We start from the raw sequence: 27,781 nt of genomic DNA, 5'->3' as shown, positions 1-27,781 counted from the left end.
ACCAAATGGTACTGCTGCAGTTCTGGACTGGAAAGGGCAACTTACATTTTCCACACGTGCACGTTAATGGTACAAGCAACACTGTAAAATAATAATAATAATAAGTTGTTCCAGATATAGCCTAAACAGAAACAGATTTCATCCCTGTTCTGTAAATTTGATGGCTTGGTAATGAATGCATTCAGTATGGCTTGACTTTGTTTTACACGCTTTAGACAAGTGTTGTGTTCACAAATAATATAGTCTGCAGGCAGGCATCTTCACTCCCATCCCTTCGTAAGTGAATACATCTTTTTGCATATATGATCCTGGCTAGCTATTAGCAATGCCTCCAAAATTATACACATCCAAATTTCATGAGGATTTGAGAGTTTAAAATTACCTGCTTCTGTTTCTGAAGCAAAGCTAAAGCCTTTGTCATAGAGTCCATCATTAACTGGCTGCAGTGTCTTTCTGGGTCCCCAGAGACAGAGGGACAGGGTAGTTGGTACCTGAGACACCTCCTGGACCTACAAGCCACTTCCTATGTGAGGGCTGTAGAACCATCCCATTCCAACATTTGTCTCCGCTGAGAGCCTCTCTGGACCACCACCAGATGCCCACACAGTGCTGTAACAAACAAGGACACTTTGGATCACACCATGTTCTGAATCTGAATCTGGAAGGTGGGGAGTTTGAAGCACCCCTCTTTTTTAGAAGTACAATGTCCATACAGTTGCCTCAAAGGGACATGCCACATTCATCCCTAACAGCAACTTGTTTTACTAGAGAGACATTTGAGCATGAAGTAGTGGGTTGTTCTGGTTAGAATATCCTCGGTGAATTGATTCTACTCATAAGAGATGCCAATGACAATTAACACTCTGCATTTGAATAGTTCCATCTTTTCTATGTATTTATTTATAGAACCATAAGTGTGTTCAATGTTTTCCAGAGTACAAGCAGAGTTGCAAGCAGCTGTGTAGCTGTGCTGGTCCGGGGGGGGGGGGTTACCGTGGGGCGAGGTCCAGGACCTGAGTTGAGAGTCAGCAGACAGTCCTCCATGGGCGAAGCGGGGTCCACAGCGAGAAGCCGGGCAAGGACAGGAACTCTGGGGGAACAGGACTGGATGCTGGCCAAAACAGCTCTTTGACGACGTTGCTCCCGCAACCTGGGACTGGGCTGACTGGCCTTTATCTTCTCTGAGGCCAGGTCCCGGCCCCCAGGAGACCCGCCTCTCCTGGCCTTAAGGTGAGCACTCCTCCTGGGGGAAACCAGTTCCCTTCACCTCTCTGCCCTGAGCCTCTGCAGTTCAGGGGAGGCTGAAGGGTTACTGGACCCAGGGGGAGACTCACTTGTAGGCACTGAGTCCTCAACCACCTCTGGAGCCAGAGTGGATTCACCTGGTGCCTGCTCCAGGTGTAGGTGCTTCAGAATCAAGGCCCTGCCCCAGCTCAGCCGGCCCTGGAGGCGGGGACTCCTGTGCAGGCTGGGATTCCTCCGGTTCAGCCTCTGAATCGGATTCCCAGGCCATCACAGTAGCCAACAGGATCTTCTGACTCTGGTATGCTATTTGTATTGAAGGTCCCAGCCTGGTGCTATGTGTTTGTGTGTACAGTGGTACCTCGGGTTACATACGCTTCAGGTTACATACGCTTCAGGTTACAGACTCCGCTAACCCAGAAATAGTACCTCGGGTCAAGAACTTTGCTTCAGGGTGAGAACAGAAATTGTGCTCCGGTAGCATGGCAGCAGCGGGAGGCCCCATTAGCTAAAGTGGTGCTTCAGGTTAAGAACAGTTTCAGGTTAAGAACGGACCTCCGGAACGAATTAAGTACTTAACCTGAGGTACCACTGTACATGCATGATCCTGAGCTAATGTCCATAGAGCAGTGGCAGAGCACATGCTTTGCATGCAAAACATCCCAAGTTCAATCCCTGGCATCGTCACAAAGGTCTTGTCAGTCAGTATGGAAGATACACAGCTTCCCTCAAGCATCTGGATGGCCACTCTGAGAACTTGATACTGGATTAGATGAGCCAATGGTCTGATCCAGCAGGCTCTTTTGGCCTTTTTCTGTTCAGCTAGAGAGAGATGTGGTCTCACTTGCTATCAAGGAACTTCCTTTGTTCTGCACAACAGCCTTCATGTACAGAGCCCCATGCCTCCCCACAATAGATTCAATCTTGTTTGCAACCCTCGTTGACAGGAGAGGAGATAGTGGCAAAGCCAAAGTCCTCAGTTATTTAAATGCATGTTTCAGAAGGAAAAACAATGATAAAAGGTGGCCTGAAAAGCAATTGGCAGTGGCAGGGGTGGGGGTGGGGAGAGAAAAGGACTTTTGCGTTTGTATGTGAGGAAGTAACCCATTACTCACAGTTTGATCCATTTCCTTTCACCAATAGTGTCAAAGATGCAAGGTCATCATCCCACTGCAAGGGAAAGAGATTACAAAAATATTAATGGAATCCTTGGGATTATGGTGTGTTTTACCAGAAGTAAAACTATGTTTTTTATACATTTCCACATATAAAAATAGCTTGAATGGATTCTTGAAATCATTGGCTTAATAGTGCTATGACAGAGAGAGGGAGGGAGGGAGGGAGGGAGGGAGGGAGGGAGGGAGGGAGGGAGGGAGGGAGAAGAGTCTCTAGTGACCAAAATCAGGTCACAGGAATGAAGCTTAATAGAGACATTGAGTGGGAGGGATAGCTGGGCACACAACTTGGGCTGGGTCCTGAAAACTTGGCCTCTTGTCTCTTCCACACTAAAGACTAATATATGACTAGGACTATAGCCAAGCCTTCCTGAACCCCAGGCCCTCAAGATGTTAGCACTACAACACTCACCAACAGCAGCCAACATGGCCGAGTGAGGAATGATGGGAGTTGAAGTTCTAGCAACATCTGGGAGGCACTAGGCTGGACCATAGTTCTCACCACCCAGAAGTACCACTGAAAGGTTCAGTTGTTGGAAGCAGAGCTATATCAGTGGTACGGTGAGATTCCCAGAAAGGTCCACAGGCTGGTTTGGTGTATTTTAAAAGCATTTGCTGTTTCAGTTTGGTACCTCACATGATAACCAAAGATATGTCTTCCTGAAGAATACACACATCTCGTCTGAAACATAGGGGTTAATGACTTTTCTTCCCACTCCGGTCCAGCCTTCCCTAAATTGCACCCTTGATAGCTTCCACCTAATAAACCATTTAAGAGCACAAATAGAAGGAGCTATAACCAAAGTACATATTTCAAACAAATGGAAACAAAAACAGTGCATTCCCCATATTGCCAAGAATTTCCACTTTTGGACTCATTTCTCACTGGCTTGGGTTCAGGAAGGCTGAGGGCTCACCCCATTCCTTTAGACTCAGTAACACATATTGCATATTGCTAAAAGTTTGCTAGTGTCCACATTTTCATGCTTCTAGACATTTTTCCAGCACAATGGTCTTGGGTTATAATGGGGCAAATGGGCCTCTGACAAGTAATGGAAAGCCATCCTTTACATATCATCTGAGTCACAGGAACTGGGCAAAGGTAATCTAGAGTACCCATCAAACATGTCTCGTCCTCATTTTATAATCCAGGAACGAAAAGCAGCAACCACAAACCACACTTCAAATATTCGCTTTGCTTATTAAGGGACATGCTTGTAGCAAGTTTCTGCACTGATGGTATCTGCTAAATTGTGTGAGGTTTCTAATCGCTAAGTGGATTGTGCTTCAAAGAGCTAAATGAAAATATGCAATATATCAGTGTTACTTAGGTTATGTAGAGGGAAAAAATGACAAGGAGACCGAAAGACCTTCTGGCAAAGCAGAGCAACCTAAATGCAGAAAGAAAGCATCCACTTAAGACTTCTTCTGGGTCTTTCTTCATGCAATTCATTATGCTTTATGCCATTCATAATGTGTGTGTGTTTCCAAGTTAGATGAAACTGAGCAATAATTTTAGTGCACTCAAGGACTGTGGATGCAATACATACGGCTAAGGAGTATCTGAGTGGAAATTGTGTGATCCCATCATGCACACAACAGCACAGGAACTGCTTTGCCATGCTGAGATTCCACAGTACAGCAGCATACATGTCATCACTGGAACCATACGTATAAGAGGCACCAGTTGCTATAAGGCAGACCAGTGGGGAGTGATTTTAGTTGCACCTGCCCTTCTAGGCCAGGCAACAGCTGAGTAGGAACATTCACATGTAGCTGGCTCCATCACTGGGATTCTGGGATTCCTATGCACATTGCAGTGCCATGGAATCTTACCCTGTGCTAGGACTGGGCTGTAGACAGCTGTTGGAAGGGGGTCAGGGACCAAGAGTTGTGTCAGGGAGTCAGAACCAAAGACCACACCAGAGTCCAGAAGACTGTTGTTCAGGCAAAACACTGGTCCAAACAGGAAGCTCTCACTGTCCAGGAGAGCCCAAAGGCCATGTTGGATAGTCATGCCCAGTACAGGCCTTAAGAATATTTTGCATGTGCAGCTTTCTAGATGGAAGTTCCTAACCTTATTGGGTGGTCAGGCATCTATAATAAGTTTGCCAGCAGTGTGCAGTGCCTCTGAAATGGAGCATTCTCCTTCAGGGTCTAGGTTGGACAAATCAGGATATGTTTGGGGTGATTAGGACAGAGGTCAGACAGAGAAGAAGGAAGGCATTTGCATTTCCCAGAGGTCTCACGCTACTATGCATATCTGACAGTGGCAGTCCTTGGGGTCTCAAATTTCAGAAGTGCCCTGTGTCATAGCTATCAACTTTTCCCTTTTCTTGCGAGGAATCCTATTCGGAATAAGGGAATTTCCCTTTTAAAACGGGAAACGTTGGCAGCTATGCCCTGTGTGGCATCAATATTTGGTGACCCCCTGTCTCCTACACTCCATACTAAGGTGTCATTGTGGCATCTCCTGCAGTGCCTCTGAGGCTCAGTCTCCAGTGCAACCAAACCAGTCCCGCTCCCCTTCAGGATCTGACAGGAGTCAGTCTCACTAAATATGCTTAAGGTGAATTCCATCCCACCTTGTCCCAATTCTCTGATCAAACTGAGTCAAAGTTCTGGGGTATGTTTAAAATGACTGTGAGGCAGTGTTCCTCTGTAATAACAGCTCTGTCCTCCTGCTCAGGGCTTCTGACCCACGTGTTCCTGCAATCTTTGTTATTCTTTAAGAATCTCTCAGTAAAGACCCCTCTGAGGACTTAAAGGCTCCTCAATTAAAAAGTTACTTTTTTTAATTAAAAAAATGTTGGGAGAAACATGGGTATCAAAAGAAGATGCATTATCTTTAAGGAGTCAGAGTTTGGTGCATTACTGGTGTGAAGGGGTTCTTCTTTGAAAAGGGACTATATATAGCAGTGTTTGAATATACAAGTTTGTAAATCTGCATTCTTGAATGGTTACCAGAAGGATATCCTTTCCTTTCCTTTCCATTCTATTCTTTTTTCCTTTTATTGGCATGTCATCTAGTCCTGATCCATGTATCATCAGTGCTGAATGGGATTAAGAACTGGGATGGGCAGGCATATTGGCTTGGATGGCATTTCCTGGCTTCTCTGATTTCTTGTGCTTTTTAAGGAAATCATCAGATGCTTCGTCTTTTCTCCCAAAGTTTCCTTTCCTGTCATTGACAGCCACAGTCTCAAGTTCTCCCTCTCCGTCTCCCTCCCCTACTTTTTACTCTTTTGCCAAACCATGTGCCACAAAATCAGCTCCTCTTGGTTTTGTGCAAGAATATAGTTGGAAGACTTCTTTCGGAAAAAGCTGCTGGACATCACATATATTTTCAGAGAAGTAGGGATGGGAATGAAGCAGATGGGAATTTATGGCCTAAAAAGGGCTGCTACCCAGAAGTAAATCTCCTTCCTGATAAGCTACTTAGGAAGACCAATTAAGAGGACACAGATTTGCATAGAATTTGCATAGGCTAATCTATATGTAGCAATGCAAACCTAGAAATGAGTCAGCCCATTGAAATTAATGAGCCCAAGTTATTCAGGTTCATTAACCCCAATGGGTCTACTGTGAGTAGAGCTAGCATTCGATACATGTTTTGTTTTGTAAAGCACACACATAGTTCATTAAATGGCGCTCTGAATCCTCTAGCAATTTTCAAGTGGACTGTGAAAGGAGCAAAAAAAATGCTGGATAGACCATTGCCCCCACCTTTCTAGTTTCTAGGCTGCACCTTGAACTTGTCAAGCAGATGAGGGAAGACTATTAGATCAGGACTGGGCAGGAAGTTGCTCAGGGTCTATTGTTAGATTTTCAGGTGATTTGCAGTAGTTCAGAAAGGATTTCTGACTCCCAGTTGTAACTGAAGGAACAACAGAAATACATTTTTTTCCTTCTAAATTAAGCTGCTGAAAGTGAAACCAAGAAAGCTTGGAGGGGAAAGTGGAGTCAGTGCCGGATTTACGTATAAGCTAAACAAGCTATAGCCTGGGGCTATAGCTAATCTATAGCTACTCTTTTGGGGGCCCCCCAAAAAAATTAAAGGAAAAAAACTGGATGTACATTTCCAAAATATAAGATAAAAAACAAATAAAATGGCTTTAGATACCTATTAGGTCCATAAATTACCATATAGCATATATTCAACACAAAAAACAGCAACAATTTGTTGTTGACAAAGAACAGCTGGATATATTAAAGCCCCCATTACCTTCAGTAGCTTAGGGCCTCATCCAACCTAAATCCAGCCCTGACTGGAGTAGAAGAATTTGTATCTAAGGATTTGTGCATGATCTACAGTGTTGATGCTTGGTTGTCTCCAGCACTGCCCTTCCATTGGGGGACCTTCTGGAGCAGAATTTGGGAGCCTAGGTGAGGAGAGAGGAAGTTCCATTGCATGATTGTGCTTCAATCCTGCTGGTGACTTTCCATTGGGATACACGGTAGGCCACTGTGAAAAACATTGCTTGGTTTTTCAAAGACACATTTTTCTGACATTCTGTGTGCCCCTTCCTGAACCCCAATTTCACACCTGGCTCCAGTTGGTGGACCGCAAAGTTCTAGAGGAACCATAAAGGGCATCTCGTAAGTCTAAAGCACTCTAATATAGACAGGACTCCTTGCTCAATTTGGGACTGCTGGTAGCTTCAAAGCTCTAAGGGTGCGTAGACAGACAGGTAGGCAGGTATCTGGCAGATATTTGGCAGATAGGACTTCGGCATGCAAAACAGAGCAACCCTCAACATTTATCATTTGACAGCCAGCAAGACAGGAAGAAAGCATTTAAGCAACAATAACCACCCCGAAAAAGCAACCCGAAAAAGTTGTATGCCAAGCCGGCTTAAGTTAACAAAGCAATTTGTGTAATGTTGCAGTATGGTGGTTAAGTGATGTAATATCCCTTGAGAGAAAAGGAAGCGTGTATCTAAGAGTCTGATCAGACTAATCAGATTACCCGAGATCACAGACTGCCGTAATAGCACTCGGCCTGCAAGTTTCTATGTCTCTGTCTGGTTTTCCACATTTAAAAGTAAAGCAGCAGGGCTACGGCACCTGTTTTAATCATCAAAGAGAAAAAAGGAGGGATTGTGGGACTGGGACAGGGATTGCGGGAGAGAGTACATGGCAGAACTCTATCCAGTAATGTCTCATTATTAGATTTGCAACAAGTAGATAGCTCATAGTCATTTCTCACTTGTAATTACAGCTTGCAATGGCCTCGGCTACATGACTCTCTTCAGCAATTACCTCTCACATCTACGGATCAGGGAGAAATTCAAATCAGTCTGCATTTAAACTTACCTAATTCACACTTTCTGAAACAATATGTGAACTGAAACTCAGCCAGTTTCAGTTCAACCTACATTCTATGGGTTGGATGATATCACAGTTAAGCTGCTATTAACTCACAGGCATTCCCTAGTGCATGCAGACCCAGCTATAGAAATCAACACCAATAGCGAAGTATAAATAAAAAAACAAGTACTTTTGCAATTCTCAGAATATTTAACGTTGCATTTTATTTCACATTATTGTATCTTGTTTTAAGAGCATGATAAAAAGAACAGGCTAATGAAATTCTCCTCTCTGAGGTTGCATAATCCTAATCCTTGGACACTCTTGCATAGAATTTCTGCCAAATTGTGGGCAATTTTTGCATTCCATCTCCGGACAATTTCATTTTAGTCAATAGCTCTCCTGGGCTGGAATTATTTGTATTACTGAATCAGGCAAGGATCCAAGGTAGTGTGTTGTATTAAAAGCATGCCTCTTTACCGCCGCTCAAGTAACAAACTGTAAATCGAGAATTCAAGGCTTGACAATTTCCAGGGACTTTGGGAAATAAAATTCATCAGGATTGTTTACATCATTGATACTAAGAGAAGTGACTCCAGCAATCCTCTTAATTGTGATCAATCTTTATAACATAGGAAAATAGGAAGTTGCCTCATATTAAATCAGATTATTGGTCCATGTAACTCATATTGTCTACACCAGGCATCCCCAACCTGCGGCCCTCCAGATGTTTTGGTCTACAACTCCCATGATCCCTAGCTAACAGGACCAGTGATCAGGGATGATGGGAATTGTAGTCCAAAACATCTGGAGGGCCGAAGGTTTGGGATGCCTGGTCTACAATGACCAGCAGCAAAACTGACCAGTGGGGATTGAACCTTTTGAACCTATTGCATGCAAAACAGATGCTCCATTGCTGAGCTATAGCACATCCCTACCTGCATTCCAACAGCAGAAAACTGACTTCCTGGGTTTCTTTTGGAATAAACTAATTCAACCTGATCAAGAGTACTATGTTTCAGGGACATTAAAATGTCCAGAAAACAGAGTGGCATGTGGCCCCCAGAAAGCTGTCCAGAAGAGAATATGGTCCTCTGGTTCCAAATAGTTCCACACTCAAGGCCTAGCTGCACTGGCAGAGAAACTGGGATGCGGAGGGAGTGGACTTCCCCCGGCACCACTATTCGGGGTGCCATTGTGGCAGCCCCCCGACACACGCCGTGCACCCGTGCACGCACAGGACTCCATGCCCTCATGTGGCATGTCAAGCTCCTAGAACGCGCACCACACCCCTGCGGGTGGCACATCACACCCTCATGGGCAGCGTACCACACCCCTGGGATGCATGCCATTCCCCCAGGGTGCCAGCCATGCCTCCACCTGCTCTCTGCCCCCAGTAGCAGAGCATGCAGCTTTGCCACTGCCTAGTTGGTGTCAGCCAGAGCAACTTCTGCCTGTGTTTCCTCACTAGGACAACAGGAATGCTTTGCCAATCAGTAGCTAAAGCTTGATCATCACCATCACTACTTCCAAAAATTGGCCCCAGGAATTGGTTTTGAAGACACATCATGGAGCAACCTTGATGAAGCTAAGGAGGTCCGGGTCTGATCACTACCTGGGTGACAGCTTGCTTGAAAACCCCAAAAATACTACCTTGAGTTTTGTGAAAGAAAGCATATTCATTAATTGCATTGCAATACTGTGGTATCTCGGGTTAAGAACTTAATTCGTTCTGGAGGTCCGTTCTTAACCTGAAACTGTTCTTAACCTGAGGTACCACTTTAGCTAATGGGGCCTCCCGCTGCCACCTCTGCACCACCAGCGCACAATTTCTGTTTTCATCCTGAAGCAAAGTTCTTAACCCGAGGTAGTGTTTCTGGGTTAGCGGAGTCTGTAACCTGAAGCGGCTGTAACCTTAAGCGTCTGTAACCCGAGGTACCACTGTACACGTGTTTTCAAGCTAGATTTCTTAAAGTATGGGAATACAGGAAGCTAATATAGGAAACTGACTCATACTAAGTCAGACCACTGGTCCATCTAGTTCAGTATTGTCTACCCTGACCTGCATAGGCTCTTCAAGGTTTCAGGCATGGGTCTCTCCCAGACATAACGGAGATGCTGGGGATTCAACCTGGGAGCATTTCCATGCAAAGAAGATGCTCTACCACTGAGCTACATCCCTTACCCAATCTGATTTTTCAACAATCACCTGACCTTCCAGGACCAACATTGCTGTGAACTCAAAATTTCAGAGGGAGTGCAACCCTAGTCAGAACAGGTTGTACCCCCAATCCTGGATCAACTTGTCCAGGCATGTCCAACGTCCGGCCCAGGGGCCACTTGCAGCCCTTGGGCTGGTTTCAAATGGCCCCCCAGGCAATTTTGAAAAAGCAATCTCTTGTGGCCCCCGAGCGCCTGCCCACCAAAGCCATTTCCTTTTTGCGGGCTTGTCATGAGCTCTCCCCTCTGTGCGGGGTGCAGGGCTAGCCCCCGCGCCATTAGGGAGTCCCCAGCTGCGTCACGCCTTGGGTCGACCAATTTAGTCACACGGGGGGAGTGGCTATTTGGGACGTTGATGCTGCAGCGATGGCGGTGGCAGAGGGGTGGCCGCCGCCTTGACCTCAACCACCATGTTTCCCCTTCCTCGTTTCCCCTTAATTCCATGCAAGCAGGAGGGGGCAAGGATCTCTCAGTTAGGCAGCACGAGGCCTCCCCATTGGAGCAGCCCCGATCCCTTTCCTACTTGCATGCAAGCAGGAGGGGACAGGGATCATGCCTCAGTTCTCATGCATGTTGTAGTCTCCATCATCTGGGGCAACAGGCTGACAAAGGCTGCTGTAGAGTCTCAGGAGTTGAAGCAGCCCAGGAAAGGAGATGCCAGTAATAATGGAGAGCTTGTTTCTTTGAAGTTCAACCACGGTCAGTGTTCTTTTCTGTCTCCTCAACACCTAAATGTAAATGTAAGTTAAACCCAACAACTCCTGTGGGGTGGAATCCTAAAAAGCTCAACAACTTCACACATGTTCAATTCATCAAATCTGGCCCTCTTTGAAAAAGTTTGGACACCACTGAACTTGTCTACTGACCAACAGTACTTCCATCTTGTCTGGATTGAGTTTCAGTTTGCAAGCCCACATCACTGGGTCCAGATAACAGACTCATTGGCATCAGTTAAACATGGGGGTCATGGGCTGGATATCATGTGCATAGTGATAGGACCCAACACCCAGATGCTGGGTGTTTATTCTTATTTCTATTAAGGTCATATATTGAAGCAAAAAGTGTTCACTGCTGTTCTTTTCAAACACACTCTAACTGAGGGATATGTCCCCACCCCCATGCATATAAGTACTGGCTATATAAGATGGGAAGTGGCTGCCCTTCTTCTAACCCCAAATTCAGGAGAACATAACCATATGCCAAAATAAACAGGTCTTTCCGCACTGACAAATTTATTTATTTAACTAATAAAATTGAGTTGCTCTGGCATATGGAAAAATTAAAAATAGCTATCCATTAGAGAAACATGAACCTTTTAATATTAACCATTTGGATCTTATCGCAGCAATAACATTTATACCTTTATAATAAGTCTCATTCTGTATTAACCAGTTTGGTTTTCATTAATTTGATACGAAACACTTGCTAATATATTAGAAAAGTCACTAACACTATTAATTTACTAGATAAATTACTTCTGTATCTTGAAACTTTAAATGAAATGGAATTCACTAATCCTAATTGGTTTGCCTTCTACTGGAATTATTTCCCATTAGTTCAGCATGGTTTCTCGTTTCATACTTGAACAGAGGAGGCTTCTTCAGCTCCCAGCCTTGGGGTACAATCCAATGGGTTTATTAATTATCAGGTATTCATTTAAAGGGGTTAATTAAGCAATAACTTTTCATGGACGGCCGTGTAGGAAGACATGCTGCTGATTAAAGCACAGAGGCCATCATTTTCTTCCATTGTGAAAGAAATAAATATTTTCAAATTATTTAACTAATTAGCTAGGAGTTCCCAAACCCCTCTATGAGAAATTTGGCAATGGGCTACTTTTTCTTTCTTCTTCCCATCTGCTGCTCTCAGTGGTTGCTTCACACAACCTATTCATGTGCTAATAAGCTCATCACGGGCAAGTTTTCCTTCCTCTCACCAGCATTACACTGGCACAGCTTTTCTCTGTGTTGAAAAAACTGCCACCGGACAGAAACATCAAATAAAATGGTCATTTTAAAATGACGAAAAGTACAAGGAATGGGTGGGGGGTCTTGCAATTGCCACCCACTGGTTACATAAGAATATAAAAAGAATGCCCTGCTGTACCAGGCCAGTGGCCCATCTAGCCCTGTTCTCACAGTGGCCAACCAGATCCTCAGGGCAAGCAACAACAGCACTCTCTTAACCTGTGGTTTCCAGGAGCTGGTATTAGGAAGCATATTGCTTTGAACAGTGCAGGTGGAGCATAGGCTCAAGTCCTGGATCAAGTGTGTTTCATCTACTGTGTGATGCTCTAAAAATATTTGAACACTGCTACTACATTTTAATCTTATCTTCTGCTATTTGCTTATTAAACATCAAGCCCAGCTGATCCTAAAAGACTTAGGAACACATAGAGATGGCTAGCCAAGAACAGAAAAAGAGAAAGACTTGCTGCTCCATCCAGTACCCAACATGGCCAGACAAAGTGTCCAGGGAAGAATTCTGTTATTTATTAATTTATTATTTATTCAATTTATACACCACCCTATACCCAGAGGTCTCAGGGCAGTTCACAACAAGACCGCAACATATAAAATCAAACCAAAAGCAGTAACCCAATAACCCCCCCCAAAAAAAGCCACATTCTAAAAGGGTGTTGGATCTGACATATGGTGAACTTGCTGTCATTTAAAAAATGACTGGCAGCTGTGTTCCTGAATCTGAGGAAACATCCCATCAAAAGATTGACATTCCACAAAGGGTTTAGAAATTCCAGATCAAATGAGTGCTTTTTCTAATGTAAGATTGCAAAGTGTTCACATAAAACTAAGGTGCTGATTATCCGTTGCAAGAATGATAGTTATTGGACTGGGCCTGAAGTTCAGATTCCTGTTGACTCCAGTCAGAAATAATTGTGGTTGTTCTGCCATTCTAAAAATATGGCCTTACGTGTCCAATGGAAACTTCCCAACACAGCTCCAGGTTTGCATATTGGATATTTGCAAAGTGGTTTGTTGTGAGAAACCCACAAATCAACTATTTCCCCACATGATGGATATGGAGAGTGACGAGAAATAACTGAGAACGCTGGAGAAAATAATGATAGGTAGCACTCAAGTAGCTGACCAGTGGCAAGCCTAGCCAAGATAGCTGGACAGACATACAGATAAACGGATCTTTGTATTCACAATTGTCCTATGAGAAGACAAAATAAGCACATAACAGACTCCCTGTGGTGTGGTAGCCTTTACCTGAAAGCTACTCTGAACGGTTTGTGTGTTTGTCAGGTGTTGCATATTACCTAACAAACTGCCTTAAACCAAATCAGACTATTGGCCCACCTAGCTCAGTATTATCTACTCTGACTGGCAGCAGCTTTCCAGAGTTTCAGACAAGATTCTCTCTCAGTCCTACCTGGAGATGTCAGGGATTAAACCTGGTAGTTTATGTAAGCAAAGCAGATCCTCTGCCAGTGAGCTCCATGTGATATATCAGCCTCTAAACAGAATCTCTCCCATGACTGACAGCCTCTCTCCTCCACCCCAATATCTATCATATTTGCATAAAGATTGCATATGTCAATTTATCTGTTTAGATGCAACATTAGAAATATTTAATGAAATTGAAGGAGAAATACAACCAATCTTCCTATACAGTGGTACCTCGGGTTAAGAACTTACCGTATTTTTCGCTCTATACGACGCACCAGACCACAAGACGCACCTAGTTTTTGGAGGAGGAAAACAAGAAAAAAAATATTCTGAATCTCAAAAGCCAGAACAGCAAGAGGGATAGCTGCACAGTGAAAGCAGCAATCCCTCTTGCTGTTCTGGCTTCTGTGATAGCTGTGCAGCCTGCATTCGCTCCATAAGATGCACACACATTTCCCCTTACTTTTTAGGAGGGAAAAAGTGAGTCTTATAGAGCAAAAAATATGATAATTCATTCCGGAGGTCTGTTCTTAACCTGAAACTGTTCTTAACCTGAGATACCACTTTAGCTAATGGGGCTTCCTGCTGCTGCTGCGACGCCGGAGCACGATTTCTGTTCTCACCCTGAAGCAAAGTTCGTAACCCGAGGTACTACATCCGGGTTAGCGGAGTCTGTAACCTGAAGCGTCTGTAACCTGAGGTACCACTGTATTGGGAGGAATACTATGTCCACAGAAGAATGATCTTTGTAAAATGGGACACATGGTGAACCCCCTACTTCACTTGTTCTAGTCTTCTGCAAGCTGCTTCCTTGAGATTCCCTTATATTGCTCTTTGGAAAACATGTGGTCCATAACCTGCATTTCTTGTGATGGGAAATGTAGAGCTAGAGGGTCACTTGTAAGACAGAATTGGTGGATGGGACAGAGAGGCGCTTTATCTTCAAAACAACCCTGTAAAATAGACCACAGTGAAATTTGAGCAAAACTACAAAAGGTATAGTACTAGCAGCTTCAAAACTAACACTTTTAGTATGGCAAAAGCTTTTGGGAACTAATGTTAACTTCATCAGATGCATCATTCTTGCTAATCCATTACATTTTATGGAATAATACATTGAGTAGCCTCTAAAAAGGTGCTTGACCATTATTTCATTTGTGCTGTAAATTATGACTAGTCGGCTACCCCTTTGACTGAAAATATTCATTGAGCAGTATACCCAACACCACATAATGAGTGAGTGATGGAAAAGAGGATTTTTATGCTAGGTCTGCAGATCCCCTACCACTGAGCCACAGCTTCTTCCCCTGTATCAAAGAAAGGAATTAGGTTGTCCCTGAAAGAACAGATCCAAACAGCTAGGGGCAAAAACACAGGATGCTATGAGCTGGCAAAGAGAGGATAATGAAGGAATTGGCACAGTTCTTCTGAAAAGAAGTCCTCACATGACTTTGCAATTCATTTTTCTTTGGTGCCACATGGTATTGGTTATGCAATGGCAAAACTTGTAATTCTGTCAGCTGCCAAACTTAGTGCCAAGAAACATTATATAAATTTCTCTTTGCAGCCATCTGCCAGCACATGTTCCATTTCTGGTTTCCCTAGAGCAGATACCTTTGAAAAGCCAATCGTGTGGTGGTTAAGAAAAACCCAGATTAGCTATAGCTTCAAAATAAAAACTATATTTGCCTTTGTGACCAAGCTTGTTCTGAATAGGATGGGTCCTGGGCTTGGCATTTCTGGGAAAGACTGAGAAATTAGAGACACTAATGGTCAGGAAAGACAGAAGTGGACTAAATGGACCAATGACCTAAACCAGGGAAGAGCTGTATCTCCAGGATAGAACATCTACTTTGCATTCAGAAGGTCCCAACTTCAATCCCCAGGTAGGGCTGGGAGAGATTCTTATCTGAAACCCAAAACAGCCTCTGCCAGTCAGTGTGGACAATCCTGTGCTAGATAGACTAATGGTCAGACTCAATATAAAGTAGCTTCCTTATGTTCCTGGCACAGGGCAGGGTAGGGAGTTGGGCCACAGGAAACTCACTGGCAGTTTTGCAACCTGACCAGCCCAATTTACAAGGCTGGAAGGAGTGAAAGGCTAATGGCACAAGAACTTCCCAGCACATGCCCAACCCACATTGAAGCCACATCCTCCCAAAACTCTAGACAGCAGCCAAAAAGGAGAAGGAAGATATTCAGGGTGTCCAGGATTCATGTACTCTCACGGGATTCATGCGCCAATAAGCTTGCAAATATGTATTTATCCTGTGTGCATGGAGAGACAGACAGACAGAATAGCAAGCATGGGGAGGGGGGACAATCTGGTTTAGAATCCTGGATGGGACAGAGGGAATTTAAACCTTCACTGCCTTCCTGTGATTCAGATCAGGAATCCCTCCACCACACCTGCTATTAGGATTGGTATGTATCCTACTCAGTTAATCAGACCCATTAACATTAATAGATGTTCATTTCAATGGGTCTACTCTGGCTATGGCTAGTAATAGATATAACCCATTGGTAGAAAAGCCTCCTTTTGCACCAATGGGAATGTCCCTCTCAAAGCAGAGAGCAGGCATGGACGGGATCAGGATTGGGACCGCAGGGTGGGTGGGTGGTTTCAGTTTGGATGGCTGCTAGTTGCTCTTTTAGAAACTACCATTCACTGATTGCATACTGTGCGATTGGACTTTATAACATTTAAGATGTATTAGTTTTTTTTAAAAAAATTGTAATATCTGAATTGTCCTGGATCTTCACAAAAATCCTGGAAGACAAGTTAGGCTCAGAAAGAATATCTTGCTCAAGGCCACCCAGTTAGTTTCATGGCTAAGCATGGATCTGATGCTGGCCCTCCCACACCTAAGCTGAACAGTCTATCTGCAAAGCATTGAAGAAGGCGGCGTAGGATAAATGCCTGTGTTACAAGGTTTTTCCAAGAACATCAAAGGCAAGAGATATGGGATTGCCTTTGAGTATTTAAAATCACACATGTCTACACCAAACTCTTTCCATGAGCCAAGTGAACCTGACTTGACTTGCCTAGTCTGTCATACAAAGCCATATGAACTTGATTTAATGATGTCTGTGACACTAACAAAGTAATATTTTTAAAAAGAAATCCAAATATTTGCATATCTGCAACAGATAGGTATTCAAATAGGAGCAACAACATGTTGATAAAAGTCTATAGACCTCATATCCCACCACCTGAAATTTCTGAACCTGTGTTCACATGATCTGACAAACACTTGATGTCAGTTGCATGTATCTGTGCTGAGTCCAGAAGAGATAGAGTTGCAAACATGGCCTGCAAACACATTTAGGTCCATTGGTTTCAAGTGACTTATGCAAATTCAACTCATTTGAGAATCTGGTTAAACAATCATATGATCACACCCTGAGCTCTGGACACTTCACTCAAAACCACAACCCACTAATTTGGTTTATCAATTGACTTCTGAGTGTCCTCTAGTCAGAGTCAGTCCTACCATTAGGCAGAGTGAGGCAGTCGCCTCAAGCAGTAGATGCTTGCAGGACAGGCAACAGCAAAATAGAGCTGTGTGTTCCATACAATTCCATGAAGCTAGCCTGCTGTGGTGAAGGGCACTTGTCTGTGTTGAAGTAAGATTCGATTACCAGTCTGATCAGTTTTTGAACATGGAACATAGAAGGAGCTGCCATCTTGTCTAATGCTTCAGGCAACAAAGTGACCCTAGTCTCAAGATCACGGTGATTGTATAAAATGGTTAAGACGCATCAAGTTAATTGACCAAATTATACAAAAGAATTTACAGTTGCCCTTCTCAGCAGTGCCCATTCATATCTTGCACTGGGAAACATTTTAGGAGAGAGAGAGGGAGAGGGAGAGGGCAACTAAAAAGGGTGTGTGTCCGGCTGAATCAAAATTAACCAAGCAACAACTTTAAGTCATTTTGTATTCCTGCAAGCACGTTACAAAATTACATCACTCTCTACCTCATTAAACAATGTCTGTGTGGGATTCTGGAAATGCAGCCCCCTTGCACTATTAATTAAGCAACTGCTCTGTTGCCATATAAATAGCACCCAGATGCACAGTGTGTTCTGCTCTGTAGTTTCCTTTCAGTTCTCTATGCATGGATGCACCAGACTGGTGTGAGCAATCTCACTTGGAAAGGATGTCCTGTTGGAATAAGGCTGGTGGCTCCTTTATTTCTTAGCATGAGCACAAGAGCTCAAGTGAGGTGTTTAGAAAGCCACTCAAAACAAAGCAGATCACTTCCACTGAGAGCAATCAGACATGCACAGTTAAAATATGCTAAAGGCTTGAGCTCAGGCCTCTTAGCTCCCATCACAAGTGTTCCATTCAGGCTCAAGTACCCTTGCAGAATACTCCTGATCAGCTCTTGACATTACTAAAAACAACTGTCCAACCCACCGTATTATCTGTCATTATTGCAATGGTATTAACTTTACACACACACACAATAATAATAATAATAATAATAATAATAATAATAATAATGGAACCACGTCCTTAGGTGTCACCTTGACTGTGGGTCCAAGGGTGAACTTCAATTTTACTTGAATTTAAGTGAAATGGGAGAAAATGGGCTATTACTCCCACCTCCTCTGGTTGCATATTCCAAACTAAATTATGCAGTCTTCAAGCGGCAAGTAAATATAAGGATAGTCATTTTCTAGGCACAATAGTCTCCGCTAGCAGGAGTCATTATTTTCTGGGCATTATCATCTGAACTATTTTGCTAGGTTTGTGTTTATGTAGGTATTTGTTTGTGTGTATACACACACACACACACACACATACACACACACACACAAATTCATTTCTTTTTCTTATATACTGTTGACATGTTCCTATCCCAAGAACCTTTCTCAACCTGAGGGCCACATTCCCTCATGGGAAAACTTCCAGGGGCCACATGCCAGTGGTGGGTGTGACTCAGAGGCAAAAGTGTGCAGAGTAAGAAATGTGACTTTCTTCCCTTTGTATGTTAGGAGACATTCCAACCACTCAAAATTCTGAGGTTTCTATATTCACACATGCACCTCCTCGCCTACCACACTCCAGGGAAGTACAGAGCAGAGCCAACGAGGGTGTGGTCTGGGAAGAGGGGTGTGTCCTAGGGAGGGGGAGTGGCCTGAGGAGAGTCCCAGGGCCAGATAGAGAGTCCTGGAGGACCACATTCAGCTCCTGGGCCTGAGGATCCCCACTATATATGTATATATCTTACCTGAAATGAAATATTTGTCCTGGAGGGCTTTGCCAGCTGGATAAATGGGTCTTTACCATGAGTGTCTGCTTCTTAGGGTTCTAGTCTTGCTTTAAATTATTTTTAGTTTAGATAGAAGGCGAGTCAGAGGCACATAGAATAAGGGTATATGAATTTACACAATATGGAAAAAGTTCCTCTCCCATTCATAATGCTGGAACATCCATGGAAACATAATGTTGGAAGATTCAGCACAGACAAAAGTACTTCTTCGTGCAGCACATATAATTATGACATTCTCTTCCTCAAGAGGCAGTGATTGCCACCAACCTAAATGGCTTTAAAGAAGAATTAGAAAAAATTATGGAGGATAAAGCTATCAATGGCCACTAGCCATGATGGCTGTGTTCTACCTACCTCTGAAGAACAGTTGCAGAGGAACGTATATGGGAAGAGCATTGTTGCACTCCAGTTCCTGCTTGTGACCTTGCCTCAAACATCTGGTTGACCAGTGTGAGAACCCATTTCTGGATTAGATGGGCCTTCAGACTGATTCCTTGATTCATCCACAGGACTCTCTTCTTATGCACTTATGTTTACTCAATGGTTCACTTCATATCCTATATGTGACACCAAAGACCTGGGCCCCTGCAGAAGTGGCATTAGATTATAAGATATAGATTTCTGTATTCTCTCTTTCCATTTGTTAAGTTGTGGGCGAACATATCAGACGACACAGTGATTCTTCCAAAGCGACTCTTTATTTGTAAGCTGGAACAGAACTAAGCTGAGGAGCTCAGTCAGCCTGCTTATATAGAGCTCCAGAACAATGTAACTGTTGCCATTTTCTAAAACTATCCAATCACTGAACGTCACTTTTCGATCCTTCATTTGCATACAAAACTATTCAATCACTGAACGTTACTTTTTGATCCTTCATTTGCATAACTATCTACAGTATCCCCCTGCTGGCCCAGGGTGAGAACTTCAGTACATAACACCCTTCTTTTCTGGAATTCAAGCTACATAATCCATTATGCTTTTGGCAAGTTTAATCCCCCCCCCATTGCATAACTCAATAAAAATGTATTTGCAAATGTAATTACAGATCAAGCTAACAGCTTTAATCACAGTCTGTACAAAGCATGTTATGAAATGGCTTCATATATATGGCTGGGAAGTTTATGTGATATATTCTTTAGTAAACTGTAATAAAAAAAAATGGGGCGGCCATGCACCAGAAAGTACTGACCCAATTTTTGTACCCTTTAATAAAGCATTATTAAAACATTAGTATGGCATTTAATAGAACATGGGCTGTTACAATTATGAAATGGCTCGCCATGTTGTGAGATACATGTTGATGACCGTAAGTATAAATAACTGTGGTGTACTTTACACATTGTACCTAATGGAACCAATGGCCCTTCTAATCCAGAAGTCAATAAACCCCATATCTTCTAGGGTTTTTCTCACTCCACTAGTGGGCACCTCAAAGGATCAGGCTATTATGTTGACAAATAAGGATTTAGGATCCTGTGCTATTAGTACTGTGCAATCACACCCCCAAAAAGAGGCACCATAATTTGTTGGCCGTATACCTGCCTTGCATACAGAAGCTCTAAGTTTCCATGACTGGCAGCTCCTGTTAAATGATCAGGCAATGGTGAAGGCAAAGGCCTCTGTCTGAGATGTCTGAGAGCTGCTGTTGTTGAGAGCAGTGAGTACTGATCTAGGTGAGCCAAGGGTCTGACAGTAGAAGACCAGTATGGCTTAGCGGTTAGAGTGTTGGACTAGGACCTGGGAGATCAGGGTTCAAATCCCCACTTGGCCATGAAGCTCACTGGGTGATGTTAGACCATTCACTGCCTCTCAGCCTAACCTACCTTACAGGGTTGAGGAAAGGTGGGCCACTTCAAACTCCTTGGAGAAAAATATGGATACAAATTCAATAAATAAACTAAATAGCATAATATTCTCTGTACTGTACTGCACAGTACTGACCTCAGCTCCTTTGTGAGCAGTTCCTCTGCGTGCACGGACAGTTGCTCATAAAGGAGCAGCCACTGGCACTGTGCAGGATCAGATCCTCATCCATCACCACGCAGGATCAGATGAAGAAGCTGCTTGAGAGGCCTTCCAAATATGCCCAATTTCACTTGGCCCTCTGGCAAATCTGGTGCACAGCCATCATCATCATCATCATTATCATAGCAGCTACTCAGGTCATTTGAGAATTGTGGGTGGCAGTTTTGGTCCTAGCGCGGATAGACTGAGCTGAACTGTGTGTGCACTGTGAATATGAAGCCGCTGTTCCAACCTATAAGGAAAAGAATTTATATATATATATAACTGCATCCTCCTGTTTGAACTTGTGTAATGAAAGCATAACTGATCACTTGCACAGCCAGGGCAAAGAAGTTTGCAGAGGGAGAAGTAGAAAAAATATTTTACTCTGGAGGCTTTTTCTAAAGTGCCCTTGTTTGTTGTCTTGGCAGGAAAGTTCAGCACTTGGCACCAAGATGTTGGAATTTGGCCCAACTGTAGAATTGCTCCACTTGGCCTTCCTCTCTCTCCCTCTCTTCCTTCAGGATCCTGTTGCTAAGCAGATGGCCCGATGGCCGATCTGGGGGCATTTTCGGCCCCACCCTTAAGCTACAGCCTGATTCACTCTCGTCTCCCCGCCAACAAGATGAAGGTCTTGCTTCTCCTACTTGCTAATAATAACAGTAAAAGAAACCCCAGAGCCAAGTTTGTGCAAGTAAAACCAAAGATGCTTTTGCCAAGAACACAAGACAGCAGCCGAAGAAAAGGAGTTTGTGCTGTTCTCTCTCTCTCTCTCTCTCTCTCTCTCTCTCTCTCTCTCTCTCTCTCCCCCTCCCTCTCTTTCTCTCTCTAACCCCAAGGGAATCGGGGCTGCTATAGATTGTTATCCTGTCAGACTTGTTCTGGTTTTCCTCTTTCTGCTTTTGCACAGACTTAAGGTACTACCAAAGTCACCTCCTGCCGCCACCCCTTCCTCGTCTTCAATCTCCCTGCCTCCCTCTCTTTAATAACTTTATCAACTCACCAAACTTCAGGATGATTTGTGCCTTTCAGAGTCTTGCTTCTCTCAGCCAGGACTTGGATCCCATCCATTCTGCAGTGTGTGTGTGTTGCTTTTTTATTATGAAAGGGCACACTTAACTCTTTCTCAGGCCATAGCAAATATGCATTCATCTATTTCCCAGGCAGAACATTTTGGAAGCTTTTCTACCTGCACTTCTCCCTCAAAAAACCCCCGAAACCTTACAAACAAACAAAACAAAAACCAATTGGACTAAAATCAAAAGGTATTGCTTCAAAAGCCAAAAAAATGGGGGAAGGAGGGTAGAAATTTTGACCCTACAATTTCTCTAGATGAATGTTCTTTATACTGAGCAAGGATGAGATTTTCCCTGCTTCTTTCCTTAATTTTCCTCTGTTTTCCTCTGCCCTGCATTCAGAGCTGTCTCTACTGTTTGCTAGAGTGAGGTGGCTGCCTCAGGCGGCAGTTGCTGAGGGGACAAGTAATTGTGGGAATGGGTTGGAGAACAGAGCTATGTGGACCACACAGCCCACCTCTTACTCTTTAAGCTAGCTTGCTTCCTTTAGGATGATGCTGTCCAACTGTCAGAACTGTTTTTTTAAAAAAATCAACTTTTGTATGTGAGGGGGGGGGGCGGGGAGCACTTTCCTGACTTTACCTCAGGCTTTACTTGCATTCCACTTCTGCTGGATTCCAGTTCAAATTAGAAAAGGTGTCAAATTAATTCAGCAACTGCAGCATACACAGCGTGCCAGTAGTTTCCTCTCCATCACTTATTTTGCCTCTCCTCTCCACTGCTATATTCCTGATGACACCTAGGATGCCCTCTGGTTCCTACAGAAAGCACCCTGCATTTGAAAGATAGTCTGTTCCAACAAACCAGTGTCATATATTCGCACCTGGGAGACCATGATTCAAATCCTCACTCAACCATGAAGCCCAACTGATGATGTGGGGCCAGTTACTGTCTCTCAGCCTAACTTATCGCAAAGGGTGAGGCTCACATGGAGAGCAGGAGAACCATGTGTGGCATCTTGAGCTTATTGGCAGAAAGGTGGCATATAATGTTAATAAATAAATAAATGAATAACTTTGTTTAAGGGTAAAGAAACATACAGAGAAATTGAGCAGGGGTCTTGCCCCTTAGGGATAGGATATTCTGTCAATTATGGTTTCTTTCTTTTTCTCATCTTTCCAACCTTAAGTTGAATCTTCCACATTTGCACACTTTCAAGGCCTTTCATAAAAACACTTAACGGCATTTTAATGCAAATTTCTCCTAAACATCGTTATATGCAATTTTACCTAATACGCAGCCTGTTGCAAGCACTTTCCCCAAATACAATGAGCTACATTGCAAAATTAGGAGAAAAGCACATTTTGAAGGACACTTGTGTTTTAGTTCACATAATGATTTGCATTAAAATGCAAGTTTCTGTCTCGTCATTGCTCCAAGGTTATATGATTTGCGTGTAGAGGTCCCCAAAGGAAAACACAATTGACACTTAATTTTTGTTTAATTTTTTTGGCATAATTTTGGCCACAACTTTATTCAAATACAGCAATGTGAGTGGTTGCTTAGGCATTGGTAGCACTAACTGCCCCCGCACGGGGACAGCTCTGACATTCGCACCCCCTGCGAAGTCAGGAAGGGTAAGTCACCTGGGGAGAGAGACGGGACTGGGAACCATGCCTCACCTCTTCCCAGCATGCTCTCAGGGGCTTGCGTGGCCCTAGCCCCTTGCCAGGGGGTTTCGGACAAAAGCATGGGGAGCCCCTGGGTTCCTTTAATGGTAAAACCCTTCAACAGCAGCAGCAGCATTTTGGAGGGGCAGGCACAGCCGAAGCCATACCCCTCCACCACCAGCAGCATTTTGGGGGGCAGGCACAGCCGAATCCATACCCCCCCAGCAACCAATTCCAGACCAATGCCTAACCGCAAACCTTACAAGTTGTGACGATTTGCTACGCGGTAGGCAAAAACCAAGTGGCACACACTAATCAGCCAAATGGCAAAATTCCTACCGGGCCCCTGCCCCAAAGCAGACGACCCCATGACAGGCATAGCAAGGTCAAGCAAACAGCCTAACATTAGGGAAGGGAGGGCGGGTGATCCGAAGCATGCAGCGAAAGTGGACGTCCGTTGCTGCGTGCCTTGTATTTAACAAATAGGGCTGTCAATCACTAAATGGCAACATGTAATTTTCCCCAGTAACAGCCCGCCCCTGCTTACGAGTTGGCCAAACCATCTGCCCAGAAACAGCAAGGTGTCTTGGAATCCCCAACCGCAACACGTGCTCTCCGTGATGGAGAACACGCTATATAAGACTACCGCCTTTGGATTTTATAATAATACGTTTTAACAGTGCTCATCTCCTCTGTAGTGTTTATTTAGATCAGGGATGAGGAACCAGTGGACTATAACTCCCATCAGCACTCACCATTGACAATGTTGGCAAGGGCTGATGGGAGTTGGAGTCTGGTGCTATCTAGAGGGCCACAGGTTCCCCATTCTGGATTTAGACCATCTCCTTGTACTTTTAAACAATAAATTCAAGGGGAAAAGGTAATTATTGCAAACTCTACCCATATACAAATGTACCGTAAATTTCGCTCTATAACACGCAGATTTTTTTCTCCTAAAAAGTAAGGGGAAATGTCTGTGCGTGTTATTGAGCAAATGTGTGGTCCCTGGAGCTGACTCGCCGGAGCGCAGGGGCAAAAATAGGCAAAAATCAGGCAAAAATAAGATCGGGCGGGCGGGCGGGCGGGCGGAGGGAAGGCAGAAGCTGCTGCTTTCCTGCATTCTGCCTCAGGGTCTTACTGCCCACCCGCTTCTGTTGCTGCGTTTTCTCAAACTCAACAAAGAGCAGGGAATCCCCTGCCCTCCTGTCAAGCAGAGGGTTAAGGAAAGGATCGAGTCCTTCCTTCTAATTCTTTCCTAGTCACACTGCGTGCAGGCTCCAGCCCACCACCTCCTCCTCTCCGTGCTCTAGGGACTCGCAGGCAGCCGAAAAACATGCAGGTGGGAGAGAGAGAGAGAGAGAGAGGGCTGGCTTGGGGGGGGGAACTTTTGCCTTCCTTTCCTACCCCCCACCCCGTTAAACTCCTCCCCTGCATTCTTAGCCAGCTGCTTCTCCGCACATCCCTCTTGTGCTTCTTGTCCCTTCTGTGTTTTTCCTTCCCTCCCCATTTAAAACGTGGTGGCAAAGCATGGATCCACATGGATCCTCGGGATTTTTGCATTGGGTCACCCCAAATTCACCATCAGATCACACAGCATGTCCATGGCTACATCTTGCACCAAAAAAATCACGCACCCACTGTTGCCTAGGGTCACAGTGGTGCAAAAACGTGGTTACAAAGCATGGATCCACATGGATCCTCAGGATTTTTGCATTGGGCTACTCCAAACTCACTGTCAGATCACATGTCTGTGGCCACAGCATGAACCACAAAAATCATACATCCACTGTTTCATTTAGAATATTTTTTTTCTTGTTTTCCTCCTCTAAAAACTACGTGCGTGTTATGGTCTGGTGTGTGTTATAGAGCGAAAAATACGGTACTTATTTTATATGTTTTAATTTTTATATTTTGTTTTTCATGTTGTTCTAATTGTTTTTCATGTGTTGTATGCATTGAAAATTGAAACAAATATTTTAAAGTAACTTCAAAGACAAAAAACTACAAGAATGAGCAACAAAATAAATATTGGAATAAAGCAGGGTAGCCAATGTTGTGCCATCTGGATGTTGTTGGACTACATCTCCCATTATCCCTGGCCATGGGTTCTGCTAGCTAGGGCTGATGGGAGTTGTAGTCCAACAACAACTTCTAGAGGGCACCACACAGGTTACCCCTGGATGAAAGCAGTACATGCAGTTTTTGCAAATGACAAGCAGATCAAATGAGAGCTTTAATAATGAAAATAAACAGAGTAGCAATACAAAAGGACACATATTCTTGCACAATCCTGCAGGAAAGGATTGAATCGTACTCGGCAGACTAATGATCCCAACATGTACTTTTCCCAGGCAAAATGTCCATTGAGACAATGAAGGGTGGTGGCCCTGTGTAGTGCTGGTGATAATAAGTAGCCCTGTTCATGTGACAGGGAAGATGAACATGCAGGAAGGCATAGCCCCAATTTCCAAGAGAGAGAATAGAAGGGCTGCCCGAAAACATTTTTGCTGTCTGAGTTTTAGGACTTCCCACTCCACATACATAAGCCAAGCAGATGAGAAGTTAACTATTTCTTTTCATTCTTCTTGATTTTTTTTAATTAACAAAAAAATTAACAAAATAAGAATATACAAAGGAAAAAATAAGTTAATGTTGTTAAAAGTGAGTCATATGAGTTCTACAGAGTTTGAGTATCAGTGAAAGTTCAGAAGTAGGATGCCTTTGTCTTTGTACCTGGGCATTTGGGGCTCTTTTGGAAGAACAAATTTGCCACCTAAATTATTCTTGAGATACTGAGAGACAGTTCCACGTGTTGGTGGATTGTGACAGGATCATGTGGATGCTGTGTTCCTCATTTGCATGAAAAATAAAATCTAATAGAAAGTTACTTTTTAAAAAACAAAACTTGGTTTCTGCTTTATCTGAGCTTATAGCCAGTGTCCATACTTGATCATGCAATCTTTCTTTGTTTACGCCTTCAAAATATTTACGGTATCTCACTTCTAGCATTCTCTCAGCTGTGTATTTTAATGGCAGCATCTCCTCTATTTCACCTGAGGGCAAAAGGCTAACTTAGGGAGCACAGATCAGGAGCTAGCTCTGTCCTCCAACATATCATCACTCACCCCAGCATTTGCCACCTGTGGCAGCTGCTTCACTCTACCTAATAGCAGGGCCAATCCTGGTGAACATGCTCTGTTCACAGCTTCAGATGAACACATGCAGTTCCAGTGGGTGCAATCCCATTTCTCTTCCCCAGTACCACCCTGGGAAAAGCAGAGATATGCCTATTATTAGGATTCACTATGGCTCCGCAGAGTGTTATATGGTCCTCTGTCTACACATTGACAGGCAAATCATTCCCATGAGCTCCTTCTCTTGTCTTCTCTATCTTCTGTAATACAGTCTTCATTCAGTATTGTTGGGTGGTGCATAAAAACCTTTCAAACAACAAATTAAAAGTGTAATTAAAATAAAAATTAAACGTGGCAGGGCAAAGATGCAAAGATGCTTCCCATCCTTTGAGCGAAGGCTTTACTTGTCAATTATTAAACCACAGTGCCGTGGCTCATAAACGCAGGTCTGTGTGTGCACCTTGCTTTCAAAGCTCCATGGAAAAGCCGGCAACAGAGACTAGGGCAAAATCTTTCCCTGATCCTCACTTGTGAATTGCGGAGGCAGCTCACTGTAATGCTCTGAGGTCTTCCTGAGTTATATTTAATTGATTTACCTGTTAAATTTATCCCAAGAGACAGCAACTTGATTTGATCATTTCGGCTCAACTGCAATTGCTGCATAGCAATGCAGTAGTTTACCTCATAGAGACAGTTTCCTTTTTCCAGGGTCCAAGATGGTTCTCATGTCTGCTAGGAAGGGATATTTTCTTCTTCAACCCTCTGAACTAAGCCATTAGTTTGAGGTAAGGGTGGGAAACTTGTGAGCTTCCAGAGGTTGTTGGCGCACTGTTGCCATGCTAGCTGGGGCTGATGGGAGTTGGAGTGCCACAGCTTACCACCCTGGTTTAAAATGCACATTGGTTCCTTCTTGATTTCAGTGTTGAATGTGACACAAAGGTAGCAACATTATGAGGAAGACACATCTGTGGTTTTTCAATATCCAACTTTGCCCCTGTCTTCTTGCCTTCTTACCTTGACAAGATGTTTGACCAATTTATTCAGAATGTTTGTGATGACCAGGTCTAGACTCAGTGTCAGCATCAATGCAGTAGTAATAGTCTTGCTATTGCCATGCCATGTTTGTGCAATATTTTAAAGGTTGTCCTGTAAAGGAAGAATAAGGTAACAGCAGAAGGAGGTAGACATTCAAGAGACAAGAAGAGAACGAGTGAGTTGGAGAGCTCCCAGTCTCCAATGATAATCAGGACACTCATCACTTAACATATTGTTCCAGGATATGGCCTGAAGGCATATGAGATCACCACTTTGCTGA

The 27,781-nt window shown here is 43.7% G+C and overlaps 1 protein-coding gene and 1 long non-coding RNA gene across 2 annotated transcripts in view; both read right to left on the bottom strand.

Moving 5' to 3' along the window:
• DYNLRB2 (dynein light chain roadblock-type 2) overlaps nucleotides 1-27,549 on the bottom strand; it is a gene marked incomplete at its 5' end in the record, with an annotated part of 451,085 nt that extends 423,536 nt beyond the window's left edge. Inside the window, 2 exons of the mRNA XM_081921770.1 lie at nucleotides 26,637-26,669; nucleotides 27,481-27,549. Coding sequence (XP_081777896.1) covers nucleotides 26,637-26,669; nucleotides 27,481-27,549 — 102 coding nt within the window. The remainder of the gene's footprint in view (nucleotides 1-26,636; nucleotides 26,670-27,480) is intronic.
• Nucleotides 28-21,714, bottom strand: LOC309375076. The gene is made up of 4 exons (XR_014170801.1): nucleotides 21,650-21,714; nucleotides 18,997-19,227; nucleotides 2,358-2,412; nucleotides 28-81 (listed from the first exon to the last, which is right to left on the bottom strand). It is a non-coding gene; the product is annotated as an uncharacterized lncRNA (long non-coding RNA).
• Nucleotides 27,550-27,781: the final 232 nt, after the last annotated feature.

Source organism: Podarcis melisellensis, assembly GCF_964234715.1.
Source record: "Podarcis melisellensis genome assembly, chromosome: 8".
NCBI lineage: Eukaryota > Metazoa > Chordata > Lepidosauria > Squamata > Lacertidae > Podarcis > Podarcis melisellensis.
The sequence above is the reverse complement of the archived record's forward strand: the minus strand, read 5'-3'. Positions and strand labels throughout refer to the sequence as shown.